This window comes from Embiotoca jacksoni, unplaced genomic scaffold (assembly GCF_022577435.1).
Source record: "Embiotoca jacksoni isolate LCO1_2020_lvr unplaced genomic scaffold, fEmbJac1.0.p SCAF_24, whole genome shotgun sequence".
Classification (NCBI taxonomy): Eukaryota; Metazoa; Chordata; class Actinopteri; family Embiotocidae; genus Embiotoca; species Embiotoca jacksoni.
Window position 1 is genome coordinate 4561953 of NW_027185375.1, and position 15589 is coordinate 4577541.

Sequence of the window (15589 nt, forward strand, 5' to 3'; positions counted from 1 at the left end):
CTATTACTTCTTCTCAAAACAAGGAGATAGGAGACCTCAAAAGTAAAGATGTAACCTGCAAAGCTTCTGAAATTAGAGTTTAGACTAAAGTGCTGAAGAATGTTAATGGAATATTTTATTGAGGGTTGTTGGTGCTTTATCTTTAGGGCTTAATGTATTCATTACGGCCATGAGGGACTAGCATTGGCTAGCTGCCAGACACCTATAAAGTTCCAGGCTAAGAGGGAAAACTTGAGATTAACAACATATCTCTTCTTTCTTGCTCATATATTATCCCACATTCCACCACTTAAAAGGTTCATCAAAGCCTTTACCACATGCAGTTTATTAAAAAAAAAAAAAAAAAAAGCCCAGTGTGATCATATTCTATTCAGTGATCAGAGGTTGGACTTAAACAGCAAGAACAAACCCACAGAGACAATAAGTCAGAATCCCAAAATAAGCACATGAAACCGTTACAGCGAAAAAAATGAACAAAAGTAAAACAAAGATCCACGAGTTCCCTCCAAGGTGGCTTTGTAATTATTCACTGGAGGTAGCGAGTGTTTGCTTCCACTAGACTGCACACTCATCTCACTGACAACATTACAAGCACTTGCATCACTGGCCGTAGGAGGGGAAGGGTGATGATATCACACGTTGCTAGTTGAAATACTCAACATGCGGTCTCAGCTCAAATTGTTAGCTGCAAAATGCCAACAGATTGTTCTTAAAATGAATTCCAAAGAGTGAAATGTTAAGATTCTACCAGTGAGTCTCTCGCTGCTTTTTCCCACTGACCTTCTTTGTTATTAGTTTTATCATTCAGAGTGATATGTAGCTTTAAAAGCTGTTCTAATTGTGGTCATTTTACTTAACAAAGCAGGTCCTATCAACAGCAGCTGAAAAAAAACATCAAACATAAACTGGATCCATTTGTTAGAACGTCCATCCTTCGGATTCCTCCCTATAGATCTGTGTGAAGCACACAAGCAGCTAACAGCCCGTCAATAAAACCATAAAGTGTATTTACAGCAAGGATTCACTTTGATAAAACATTGCGATATCTACAGAGGTAAACCTCCAGCATTAGCTCCCTCTGCTATTCCTCTGTACTTCATGGTGATAATCACTCACAGGTCAAATTAATGCTTGTTAAAATCCAGGTTCACTTCACGAGATAAAATTAGCACTCTGGGTTTTTCCTTGATTGTGAGTGCATTGAAATTAAATGTAGAGCTGGAACAAAAGCCGAGCTGAGAGAGGACATTCAGAACAGTCAAGGTTAGTGAGGACCTCTCCTGTGCCAGACTGATGCACTGTTTTTTTTTATTAACATGGAAATATAGTTTTTATTTTATTTTTTTAAACAACTGCGATCGTTTACTGTGTAAATCCCTTTCTGTAATTGTGCGATCACTGTTTCTGTCTTGAAACAAAGCCTGCTGTGACAATCAAAGAAGAAGAACACAAAAATAGAACTGGCTTATTAACACTTCTATGCTCTATTTCCAGTGATCTTCATTCGGTTGACCTTATTCCTTCTTCCATATCCACCTCAAATGAGCAACTAACACACCACTACAAAAAAATAGGATGATTTAAACAGGAAAACAGGTAAAACACAGAGCAAACTCAAAAGGCCAGCTGGTAGCATAATTTGATTCTTGTTATTAACCCAGCTGCTCCTTAAATACGTCTTCAGCCCAGCACACACCGAAACTAAACAGACCTAGCTGATCTGTGCCGAACTGTGCGTCTCAGAAATCATACAAAACATACTGAAGATGTTTACAGCTGAATATACTGTCTGTGACACGGCTGTTGAAATCATGAGATTTTATTTTATGTGCTCATGTGCTGCTCAGCTGGCCCCTGAGATGGTTTCTTTTCACTAATCTTTATGCTCCCTGCTGAGCGCTTGTTCCTGATAAACCAACAACTACCAAAAGACTGACAAAGCTTTTGTGATGTGGCTGTTCTCCGTGGAGTCCCACAGTGTGCTCAACTGAGCGTGTCCCTACAGCTCACAGATATCTTCCTTCATGACTGCAGGCTGCTGGGAACTCCATAAAGTTGATCTGCATTTTATGAAGTAAACAACTATGCTGGTGATTACACTGAAAACACTTAGGAAATATTTTTGAACTCGGTTTGGTTAGTCCTATTATAGTTTAAATAATAAGAGCAACCACATTCTGTACACACTAAAACTTTCTGTTCAGCGAGCTCAAAATGTCTATCACACGTGCCAGGAGATGAATCCGCATCACATTTGACACGCTTGCACAAAATCCCCTGCGTACACGAGAACTCACAGCTCATCTACTGCCTATTGATCTTCACAAGTCCGGGAGCAAAATAATATGCTGACTCGGGCGAAATTAAAAGAAAGAAATGAGCAAGCACACGCAGAAGGTAACACAAGTACAGCAGCCGCTACTTCCTTGTGCGCCTGAATAAACACAGCGAGGGCTGAGGAGAAGGACTACAGTAAGTCTCGAAGCTTCTGTTAGCCATGTCCCAAATTGTTATGGAAAAAAAAAAAAATACAATGGAAAATGACATGTCCCAGGCTTATCGTTTTTGTAGTTCATTTGTCAGAAATTTCTGACTATATCGAATGTGACTACGTACAGACACCTTTCAGTCACTCTTCACTCTTTAACATCATAATCCATGCATCAGAGGTCAACAGGCTTACCTTGAAAATGCATCACTTACCCTCGTTGCCACTGTCTGTCAGAAATCTTGCAGGGAAAAACAACATGTTATCTTTTTGTGTTAATACATTATATCACACACTTAGCAGCCCACACACTTCCCCCGCATTAGCTCAGGTCAAAACCAGGCGCACAATAACGAAAGTTGCAGAAGAGCCAAGGGGACAGAACGAGTTCCCCTCCAGCGTTGGACTTGGATAGGTGTCTGGCAGCTTGTCAAATGTCTGAGCCGGGCGCAATTTATGTTGAGTGATGGCCTTGTCTTTAAACAGTAAATATAAGAATGTAGTTTGGAGACGTAGACCTTGAACCTTGGAGCTAAACTACATTTCTAAGTTAGTAAAGACAAGAGGGAGGTTTGGGAAGCTCGGGGCGAGCACTGTTTTGGCAACACTTGTCAGGAGGATGTGAAAGAGGAGGGAGGGGTTGGGGGTTGGGGAGGGGGGTTCTTTAGCTATATGCCGAAAAGAGTTAAAAGGGTTGGAGGGTGAACGAAATCGGTTAGTACTTTTGTAAGTAAGGGAAAGTCAGACACAAAAATGGTTGTTAGTACAGTTACAACAAAGGTTTGATTCAAACAGTAGATTAGTAACACTGTTTTAGTAAATTTAGTCAGTGGTAAAAACGTATGTGAGGATTCTTTAAAAGTCCTCTGCAATTTGATTGCTCAAACCAGATCCAGATTTGGACTGAATGTGTTATTTCATGTGACAAGGGTTTGTTTTGGTTAAGAAGAAACAAAATGAGTCCATCCAAGCTAACAGGGGTGACACACAAGCCATGCACATAAATTAAGGGGTGACAGGAAGGAGGGGGGTGGTGGTGGTGGTGGTGGTGGTGGTGGTGGTGATGGGGATCTCCATTAGATACAACACAAACAAATAAAAAAAAAAACATTAAAAAAAAAAAACATCTTGCAAGATGCAGAAAAGTGGGAAAGTAGTGGGGGAGGAAAAAAAAAAAGTAATTTCAGGGCACAACAACACCAGACGATTGGGTAAAAAAGGAAGGATGAGGGATTTCAGTGTTAAGGGTTTGGGTTTTGGACAGGAAGGCAACATAAAAACCCATTTAGACACGTGTACAACAGACTGACACGTGCTGGGCAAGAGCAGCATTTACACCCCGTGACGATGCTGATGGGAAAGACATTCTAGCCAATAGAAACATGCAGCTAGGGTGCAGGAACACAACCACTGGATACTGTCAGTTTGGAGGTGGAGTTAGGACAGGATGGGACCAGTGTCAACAATCACAGATGGAATCAACGGAAATGAGAGGTTTTTTTTAAAGAATAAGGAAAATTGAGGGGGGAGAGGAGACGCCCATGTTTTGGAGAATAGAGCCATTAGTATTCCAGCGGTGGGAAATATTGTATCATTGCTGACCCTGTCCTCCACAATGTTGGACACGCACGCACACAACAATCTCTACTCAGTCATGATTGCAGTTCTCATTATGCCTCATTTCACCACATGATTTCTGATGCAAGCACAAAATTGCTTCATCACTTTTTTTTTTTTTTGCCGAATTTGATTCAAGAATGAGTGAGTCACTGCCAGATACATTTCTTTTCTAACTCGTGCGTGTTATGATGGATCGGCCAGATTCATACCTCGGGGCATCAATCTTCTATTCACCAGAAAATGAGAATCTGTCCCCCCTCTTTATTTTTTCCCTTTGTTTTTGTTTCAGAAAGATAAGGTGTGAGGTCATTATTCATTTTAGTGAGTTAATTTAAACTTATATAAGAAAAAAAAACAAAAACTGTAAAAATAAAAGAAATTTAAAGTAAATAAATAAAAATAAATCAAGGGGGGGTGGCTAATATGTCGTATGGCCGTATTGATTATATTAGGACAACTCATATATGTATGTATATATGTTAGCCATGATATATACATATACATATATAGTCAATGCAATCTCTATATCAAAAAACAACAATAAAAAAATATTTAAAAAAAGATTGGAAAGAGGGGGGTCAGGTCTGGTCATGCAAAGGTGAGGCCAGTAAAGTATAAGAAATATAAGTTAGTGTTAGTGTTAATGAGGGACGATCGCACACAGCTCCGATTTTCTCATACAGATCCGTTTATGATCTGCATCAATGGGCAGACAGTTATTGATTGGAGAAATCCAGTGAAAGCAAGTAAGACTGAGCACAACTCCACACTAATGGTGGTCCACCAGTGGACACTACAGTGCATTAAGGCTGATGTAAGTCTTTAAAAATAAGATTCTCACCATTGATATTTATTTTGAAAAATGACTTCCTTCTTTACTCTTGATCACCTCTGCACCTGAGTTCGGGGACCACTGCCACATTACAGCACATTTTAAAGAGTGCACATGTGTGTGTAACAGAGGGAGTGTGTTTGGGCGCAAGGTCTTGGGAAAGGCCCCATCTTGATCATCAATCAGCCGGGGGCCACTAATGGGATCAAGCCCTCATTTGAGGCCTACTTTACAGCCAGGGCTTTGACCACTAAATCACGAGTTGTAAATACTCTTCATGATGCCATAAACCACAGGATGGCAAGCCGAGTTAACAGGTCACTCCACTACAGGCTGCGCAGGTGCAACTGAAGCAACACACGGTGGTGTCTTTGGTGCCACTCATCTCATGTTGTTACAGTTGGGGCAAAAAAAGTCTCTTTTTTTTATATATATATACTTCCTTTCACTGGATTGACCTTTATCTGCTTGAGAAGTCTGCTGTGTGCGCTCACTTCATAGGGATCTTCTTAAAAAAATAAAAAAGTAAAAAATAAAACACAAATCAGAAAGGAACAGGATTTAACAAAATGTAAAGGTAGTTCTTAAAACTTTTTTAATACTCAATTGAGAAAATATCTTGCATTATGATTCTTTATTTCTTCATACGGATAGTGTTTGAAGTTCGAGAAAAATAAATAACCAAAATAAAAAGAGACGGAAAATAAACAAATAAAAAAAAAAAACATCTAAATTTATATAATTGTAGATCTTTTTGGGCAGACCTCTTGTGATGAAGACATTAAGTCTTTTCAGGAAAGGGAAACTGGATGGCGATAAAAAAAATAAAAGCAGTAACAGATATATATATATATATATACAGAGAGGGCTAAAAGAAAAACAGAAAGGTGAAGTTTTTCAGCTACCTTGGAATTGATGGAGGATTGTACTTTCAGTAAAGCAAACAGAATAGAAAGAGGTAACGGAAAACCCAGGGCAAACCAAAGTGTAAGACAATTAGAATGATATCTACCATATAATGCAGTTTGTTTACCATAGCGTGTCCAATGCCTGCGTGCTTCAGGAGAAAACAGGGGGAGGAAAAAGAAAAAAAATAATGACAAACCTTAAAAACTCAAGAAAACACACCTCAACCCCAAAAAAGTGGGAAATAAAAAAAGGAAAATCGCCTTTTGCAAAAGCAGCTTCTCCGTTTAATAGGCGATTTAGTTCTAAAAAAAATAAATGTAATTTGATTTAAAAAAATATATAATTTGAAAAGAATCTTTTTTTCCCTTCTGTTTATGTAGTAAAACATCCAAATAAAGAAATAAAGAAAGCAATTGGAAGCAACTATTTAGTTTAAAAGGGTCATCTACAAAATAAAATCATAAAAAAAGGAATAAAAGGATAACAGTACATTTGTTAGTATGTAAGTCGCAAGTTAAGTAGAGAAAACAACAGATGGTTCACATTCCGTGAATGACACAGTGTTAGTTGTTGAAATCATAAAAGGTAAGGGAAAAGAAAAATTCACCAATGAAAAGAATCAAATTGGAAGAAGTCTGAAGCTTGTTAGTAAGAGAGACAAGAGTTAGCAAATCAACTTCCACAGAGGGGACTGGGGCAGTTTAGATGGGGAGGTTTATTTTCAGGAGGGGAAGGAGGGAGAAGTACAGAAGTATTAGTATTCACTGTGACAGACTAATCTCGTCAGCGGGCTTGTTGTCGCTGGGGTCAGGTTCATTTCAAAATTCTCTGTTTGCGGACGTGGCCAATCGTTTTTGATGACTTGTACAGGTGAAATTATTTATTATGAAAATTAAAAATGTCCCCAAGTATTCATTAAGTGGCTACTGTGATGCATGCAAGAGAAAAGAAAGAAAATAAATGATTGCATTGTAAAAATTCATTTTCAGAGTAATGACGTGAAATCTTCAGGGGCTTTTAGGAAAACAGAATACATTTGGTGTACTCTTGAGGAGGAGAGAGAAGGCTGAAGGATAGAGAGGAGCAGAGACACTCTCTCTGCTCCTCTCATGAGGATTTTATTTCAGGTTATGGTATCTGCAGCATCCTGGAAGAGAGAAACATGTTCATTAAGGTCATGTCTAGAATAAATAGCCATGCTCGCTGCCCCCTAGGAAGAGAGAAAAAAAAAAAGTGAATTTGAACATAAAATGGAAAATAAATAAATCAATAAAATGGCATATGCTATGGCATATCAGAATTTACAGAGTCTTAGAACAGCTTTCTGTCTTAAAATACCGCCTCGTGTCTTAAGCTGTTTGCGAGGCAAATGGTAGAGTGGATGTAAAATATCAATGTCAGTGAGATCTGCCCTGAGTTGTCGCTGAGGACACAGTGGACATCAAGAGGACATCTGCAGTGCTGCAGTGTGTGGTTATATCTAACGCAATACATTTTCTCTCAAAAATCGAATTGTAGGTCAGGTCATTCACACGGATGAGATCGCATTATACATTGAGCAATTATCTTTACTGCTGTAAATACAACAATGTTAAACATGACGAATCAAATACAAAGCTCCAGGTGAGGTGGTTGAGATGAATACAATGATGGAAAATAGCTACCACAACATGACATGTATGAGCCGTGAGTGAGTGTGTATTATGTACAGTAGATACAGTACCGTGGGTGTATTTGTGTGGGGGATGGAATACTGTCTGTTTCTGTGTGGGAGCAGGATCTAAGTGGTGACCATAAACAGAGTCCTCTCTCGGAGGTCAACTAGCCAATTTGATGCTTCATACATCCCCTCTGTTTGATCCAGGGTCACGGTAAAGTGTTGTCACCAGTCCCCCACTTTGTCTAACGGCTCCTCTTAATCCATTAATTAGGTAAAAAAAGATTTAGTGGTGGGGGTGACTTTGCATATCAGCAGCACAGTGCTCTCCCGTGTCCCTAAGCTTACAAAAAAAACAAAAAACAGCTGAAACATCAAAGAACGGAAGCTTGGAAAACGAGAAGCCCGACGAAGGTTTTTGGATCAAGACAAAATGTACCCCGACAAAGGTGACAATGATAGCAGGATTTCCAAAACTCATTCAAACATGGCAACGGAAAAGAAATTAAAAAGATGTTACGAGAAACATTTTGAATTGTGTAGGTTTAAGATCCTTCGCCGCCACTTGATGTCTGGATGATCAACCGAACTCCGTGAACTAGCGCTCCTGTGACAGAGCAGCCCTGGAATGGTTGTGAAAAACCCCTTCAAAAGGCGAAACAGTGAAAAGCTAGGTTCTACAGACGAAAGGAAGAGATTACATTCAAGCTTCTGTCTGTGTGGTGCCTGCATGGTCTTCTATAGTGAGTCCACAAACTGTATGTTCATCAGTCTATACAGTTTAAATAAGCAGGATCTTCATATGCTGGAAGAACGGCAGTTTATTTGGACTTTCCTTAACAGGTCTCAACAAATGGTTAACTGTACACGGTCAAAACATGCCGTTAAATCTGTTCTTTGTTACACTGACTTGTATTTGACTTATCAATGTGTGCATCTATAGACCTGTCTCGATGAAGCTTTGTGGGCTTTTGCGACTAAATTAGTTTGTTTTAAGTTTAAGTTTATTTGCAACATATTCAAAAGAAACTCTGTACTTCTTACGTTTTAAATCATGACCCTGGCCTGCTCCCAGTGTAAAGTACCAAATAACACACCGCCAGACTAGAAGTGATGTGTAGAAGATCGGGAGGCACAGCTGATGTGCGAGTCAGACTTTGTACTGCAGACTTGAGAACTGTAAGTACTGCTGAACTGGTGCTCCACTGTCAAGATCAATCGTGCAGAAAATTGAACTTTTGTTCTACTTTTTGCTCTCAAACAGCAGACAGAACGGTCTTGTAACTTAGTTGGTTTAAAGGGTTTCTGTCACGACTTCCCCATTTTGTGGCGCTCAGGAAGAAGTGTGTGCAGCACCACGGCAAGAAGGATGCAGGACAAGCGCATGACATCTTCTATAAGAGCCAACTTCATGAGATTAACCTCTTGTTATCCTTCTCAGAAAATATCAGATTGTCTTAGTGAGGAGTGTGTGTTTGGTGGTGAGAGTATTCAAGAAATACACTGGCCCGGGATTTTGGCGCGAGTATGGATGCAAGAGTACCGAACAGCCAAGTTTACCCCTTTCCACACTGCTAATTTCACTCTCTTACAGCAAATTTCCTCTCCTCTGCACCTTTGCCTCAAAACCCATCATGCCTGGAGCTCCTGCTGTGACAGCCCATCACGCTCTCTGTAATTGACCCATGTGGGAAAACGGAAACTGCGAATGCTGATGTTGGTTGATGGAGGATAAACCTCCCAGTCATGTAAACAACCACAGGCACAGACAAACAACTTGGTGTTGCATCTGTCTCAAAGGGCCCCCTGGGCTGAGAAATATTCATGTAATAAATATTGTGTGTGTGTGTGTGGGGGGGGGGGGGGGGTTGGGGGGGGCTAACGGTAATACACTTTGAACATGCCAGCTCAGTATTTGAATTTCATAGGTGAGACTGTAGTCGACATGTGCAGATGACCTGCAGGATGGCAGACACAGTTTGCGAAGATGTAGATTTATCTTTTGTTGAGTTGTGGATCTTTTACAGCCACATCATAGTGGCCATTACTGAACTGTGGCCACCAGTGAATAAGCTGAATAAATATTTAATGACAAAGCTGTGAAAATGATCAATGGATAGTACAGCGGAGCCAAGATTCCCAGTCCAGATAGATTTATCACCGTAACTCAGAAAGTCCTCAGACTGATGACCATTATCCTGCAAATTTTCATTTTGAGCATTTATGAAGAAAGAAATAAAAGGAATATTGTGGTATTGTGTCGTGGGGCGGGAGGGGAGGGAATAGGGGTGGTTTCTTGTCGAAGGGGAAATTTCACAGTCTGAATTCGTGATTAGAGACACATCCAGTATGTGTTTACATTTTTGTGGCCGTGTGTGTGTGTGTGTGTGTGTGTGAACGTCCATATTATGTACACCTACGTGCCTGGCTGTATGCATGTATCTATGCACGTGTGGTGTACCAGGCTGTCTTCAGTAACACGTACACTCCGTAGGTGACCCCGTCAGATGGCGTGCAGCTGGGCTTTGATTCAAAATAGCTCTTTCAGGTACATTTGGTTCTGCGCTCATTCCAATCATCTGGCATTCAGTCTCGTCTGCCTCTCTCGAAATCTGGCTCCAAGTAATGGAATCTGGCAGACAGGCTTCAGGTGCAAATATAAATGTCACTGCAATTACGGCAGCGAGAAGTCTGCAAACAAACAGCGTGAGGGTGTGTATGCTTCTGTATAGCCGAGAGAATGAGTGCATGGAAATTGCAGTCGAACATCATGGATGCTGCGCCGAAGATGGTCATAATTGTTTCTCTTTTTTGGTTTCCTATCATCATCTCTATTTCCCCCATGTCTGACTCTCCTCTTTTATTCCATTCGCATCTAAAGGGAAAACTGCTACTGCTACTTGCATGCACTTGTGAATATGCTTCATAAGAAAAAATGGTACAGCGAGGCTGCGGAGAAATACACACACACACACGCACACACACGCACGCACGCGCACGCACACACACACACACACACACACACACACACACACACGCAAGGGAAGTCTGTTGGATCCCATTAAATAGGACAAAACAAGTGGCAACAAAATCTTCAGCAGTAAAGTTGTTGGGGTCTGATATTCATCCCTCAGAATCAAAGTGAAAGGGTGTCATCTGAGTGCCAACATTTCGCTTAAATAGAGATCCCTTCAACGTTCTTACATACCACAATACAGTATAATGTTGACACCCTTTGTTTGAGTTGCAACAGAGGCTGTAGTTTCCCCACCGACGGAACAGAATCCTGTTTGAGACGTATGTTTTACTAGCAAAGAAGGCCAATTAAAGGACGTCGCTTTCCCAACTTGGATGCAGGTAACAGCTAAGGATGCTAGTAAATGTCAAGATCAATTTCAAGTGATTGTGGTAGTTTAACAACCAGTTTTTATTTATTTTACAAGGCCTCATCTCAATCTTAGATGCTCACTGCTACTTTTCCTGAGCTCAACCACAATCTCTGTTTCAATCTCTTACTGTTTCTGTCTCACTGACATTCTATTACTTGTTTCCACCTGTTTGAATGTACTAACGGCACGGAGATTTGTTATCTGATTAAAGGTCTGTGCAGCGGAGGGAGAAATAAACATTAAAGTGCCGGAGCAGGTTGTGGCAAATGAGGCTGACGAGTGAGTGAGTGTGTGTGTGTGTGTGTGTGTGTGGGAATGCGGGCTGATATGCTAATGTGGTGGAAATGTGATGCAAATGAGCGCTTTTTTCCCCTGAAATGCAGAGAAACTCCTGAGTTTTGATATCAAGCAGCTGGGTTAATGATTTAGCATGGGGTCTTTATAGTTTGTGCAAAGAACAGGCAGAGGCTGCGCTCGAGGTGTCGACCTCTGATCAGCATAGGGAAAGAGACATAGAAGAGAACAAAAAAAAAAAAAAAAGAGAACAAAGTCACCAGAACAAAGATGAAAAAAAAAAAAAAGAAGAATCCTAAATGCACATCCTCCCACATACACATGATGACTGCGCCCCCCCCCCTCTTCCTCTCAGCATGGCTGGAGCACATTAGGAATACTTAAAATGTCATTGGCAGTAAAGTGAAAAAGGATTACAGGGGTGTTAGCATGTCATTATGTACATCAAACAAACCCACTACCCCTGTTTGACTTGAACAGCAATTCCTATCATCACCATAACAGTGCAGTGCATGTGTTGGCAAAGCTGAGCGCTGTAAATAACATTTCTGATTTGGCCAAAAGAGTTTCAGTCTGTCGTTATGCTGAAACACATTATGTTGACCTTATTGAGATGCCAACGTGTGAACGGTAGGAGCTTATCCACAAGGTTTAGTGTGTTGCTTGGTCATGAAGTGTAACCCGAGTGTTCCAGAATAGAATTACTTTCGTAACCAATCGGTGACCGGTACCTCGTTAAAGTTCTAACATTTTATAAATTCAGATTTTCATTTATTTTTTTAATTAGAAAATTGATGAGCCATTTACTTACTTCCCTTGTTGCACCTGTCCCTAAAAACACACCAGGTCGAGGGACCACGGAATGATGGTTTTTTTTTTGTTTTAATATTCTGCTTGTTAAATCAGGACTTTTCAGACATTATGATATTCGTCAGAAATATCATAGTGCTTCAGTGGAAGACTTAGTTGTGCTGAAAGGGTTAATACAGGACTGCAGCCCGGGATGATTCACTACCTAACAGCATAGCAGACACCGTTGCTAAGTGACAAATTGCTAGCAAGAATGGAAGCGAGAGATAAAGTGAAAATGAGAGAGAGAGGGAAGGGAAGAGGAGCTGGAGAGGAATTGATTGGCTCGCTCTTAGGAATGCTGGTTGCCTTGTGGAGAGAGGCTGGATGAGAGGGGAGGGAGATGAGGGATGGACGGATGGAAGAGGAGGAAGGGGAGGGTAATTGCAGCTGATCATGCCTCACATAAATGGATTCAAAACACTCTGACGCAAGTCAGAGAGAGATAGCGAAGGAGGGTGAAACGGGAAGGCAGTGCCCAGCCATCGAGTATTGATTGATGGGGGAATAAGACATTTTTATTCTGTCGCTTTGTAAGGAACAAATGGGGGAAATGATCATTTCTCCTACATGCCTGGCCATGTGACTTTTAAATGTGGTGATGTCTTAGTAGCAGGGATTAGAACATTTAAATGAGTGAATTCCTCATTTTCAAACGGGGAAATGCCTTCACAAGATCCCACTGCATGTAAAATATTAAAAGACTGATCAATGACAATGATTCTCCTCGATGCAATTTTCAGCCATGACCGCAGCTGAGCTGTCACGGTGTTCTGTTTAGAAATCAGACTGGTTTTTTTGTAGTGTAAAGTCTATTTTTAATCAAAAGGTTTTCCATCCCTTGATTCCTCCACATAACAACCATAGAGACGTGAAGAGAGATGGCATATGCATATATAAGAGTGTTATGTGTTGAATTTGAATACATACAGCTAGCTAGCGAATATTTCTATTGCGTATAGATGCATGGGAGAGAGAAGTTTAGATTTTAATAGGTTGTGTTTATGTGTAAACTGAATAACAATGTTTGCATCGTTGGTTTTTAACCACTATTGTCTTGCAGCTTGTTTTTGTGTGTGTGTAAATTTTAGTATCCATTATTGACTATGAGGCTTGACTTCACCCTTTACAGTCATAAACAGTCTCAAACATGATTCAGAATTAACTTAGATTTTCCCTTTGCTCTGTGAATCTTGAAAACATTAAAACTAACAACAGTGTTGTCTTGTTTTTTTCTTGACGCTGAACAGTTTCAACTGTACTGTTACAAAGCTATCTGCCTTCTTTGTACACTTCGCATACAACTTAGTAAGAAGAAGAGGATTGTAGAAGAGCAAGTGCATCACAAAGGCTTTCTTAGAATATTGTTTATGTCAATCTGGGCCAACACAAGCCAATGTGAATTCTCAATGTGACCTTTTCCGAACTCGATCAAAGCTCCATCTGAACTCTGGGCCAGCATTTTGAACATAACGGGCTGTACGCTCTGTGCTAAATGAACATGAAAAATGTTGTTTGATCCCTTCATTAATCCTACAGCTGCTGTGGTCCAGTAATATGGGAAAGAGATGTGGCCGGTTAGGGGGAACTTGAGGAACATCAAAGCAGACAGGAAGAGAGAGAGGCAGCCAGAAAGAAGCAGCCAGAGACAAGAGGACAGATGATACTGTAGGTGAGAGCGTAAAAGGGAGTAAAGGGTGACAGTGATACAAAGAGGAAAAATGGGATGGCAAGAAAAAGAGAGATATTGAGTTCAAAGGTCTCTCTCTCTCTAGTCGCTGGATAAGCTATACTGACCCACTTCTGTGACACAATGGATGTTGAATCTTTTGGTTGAAAAGTCACATTGGGGAATTCAAAGAAAGCTTGCCTCTGTTCTTGTGTTGGTAGTGCAGAACAAACTGCCATCTCTCTCCCTACGCTTCCACTATCCTCCCACTGCTCAGATACCCTTTTAGTCTCATAGCAGAACTACACTTCATTTCCCACTCTCTGTTGTGCACAAAACCATTCGCTCACAAACAAAAATACAGACATACAAGTGCCCATTTCCTTCCCCTTCTCAGTGTGTCTCATGTTTCTTCTGACTGCCTGCAGTATCCAGGAGGCACCCAAGTGCCTGTTAAGCATGCATTAAGGCTGTTATGATTGTTCAAGTGATTGTCAACATGGAAATGTAGCCCTCCAAAAATACATATAGAGAACTATATTTCTGAATTTATATCTTCCCAGGAGATCAAAAGAAAATAATTCATAACTTGTCCTTCCTTTCTGTCATAACAACCTCAAAGAAACATTGAAACAAAATATACTAATGATGTGATTAGATTAGAAAGTGATTAAATTATAGAGGTAGGTAGGAGGTGATTGTGCAATGTACTGATTTTCACCAAGTGATGGTGGTCTATAAAGGAAATTAAGTATTGGAAATGCATTGAACATCACCTGACCTGCACTTGCAAAACACACAAAATGATGGCTTGACTTTGAGTTAGTGTAATGACAGTAAATGGCATGAACACAATAACACAGGCGCCGGTGGTTTTAACTTCTTTACGAGGGACTTCAGATTGAATTGTGGTTGATTTTCCAGTTGTTGATGCTAAAGCTCATCCCTGCAAGGAACACAAACTGTCTCCCTCAGTCCGTGGATATATGTTATGTATTTACAGAAAGGAAAACGTCCCTTTCTGTGAAGTGTCATCTGAAGTGACGTCCATATCTGATGATAGCAGCACAGTTGAACTTTAGAGTTATGTGACTTTTGTTGGTTTAGAATTTCTATTTGTATTTGTCCATATATACACTGTCCAAATACACTGTTCTTTTAAGTCTGTTTGTTCTGTATTTAAATGGCAGTGAGATGAATTAAACCACGGTGAGTAAATGTATTTCTACTCAGAGACTGAATGCACATAAAGCCTATTTCTACTGGTAGCAACGACATTTATTGATAGATATTCACCATTCCATAAACTAGACCGTGATTACAATGTTTCCCCATATGTTTTAGACCAAATATATTTATATCCAATATACAGCTTCACGTGTGACTGAATGGAAATGACGACAACTGACAAACTGTGTTTCTTAAGAAAGACCTTAGGCTGTCCTCCTCCCTCTCACTGTAATATTATTTTTGACACTAATTAACAGAGGAAATAAAGATATCAGGAATATAAAACCTGTATTAATAAATGAGTAAAGTTGTTACTGTTAATTTGTTAATACCAACAGATTAAGTGGTGAATCTAATAGAAATCAAATCTTTATCTTGGTTATAATACTCGATTATACAACTGTTGTGTCAGACTGCCTGCAGCATCCAATCAATGACAGCTTTCTGATACAGCGTTGTGCTCAGTGAAGGCTTTAGGGAAAGCAGAAATAAACATATTGGTATGACTTCCATGATTTCAGCTCACAACAACTTCTGGGCAAGTGAAAAGTGGGAAATGATCAGTTAAGGAAAATGGCAAAGCCACTGTGTCTGCAGGGCTTCTGGAAAAATCTATATTAACTGAAAATACAATATGGTGAACAAATATCAG

General features: G+C 40.1%; 1 protein-coding gene across 3 annotated transcripts in view; it reads right to left on the minus strand.

The window, feature by feature from the left end:
• nrxn2b (neurexin 2b) overlaps nucleotides 1–15589 on the minus strand; it is a 658484-nt gene that overhangs the window by 355490 nt on the left and 287405 nt on the right. For all 3 annotated transcript variants that reach the window (XM_069159139.1, XM_069159138.1, XM_069159137.1), the window contains one exon: nucleotides 5974–5997. In XM_069159139.1, coding sequence (XP_069015240.1) covers nucleotides 5974–5997 — 24 coding nt within the window. The remainder of the gene's footprint in view (nucleotides 1–5973; nucleotides 5998–15589) is intronic.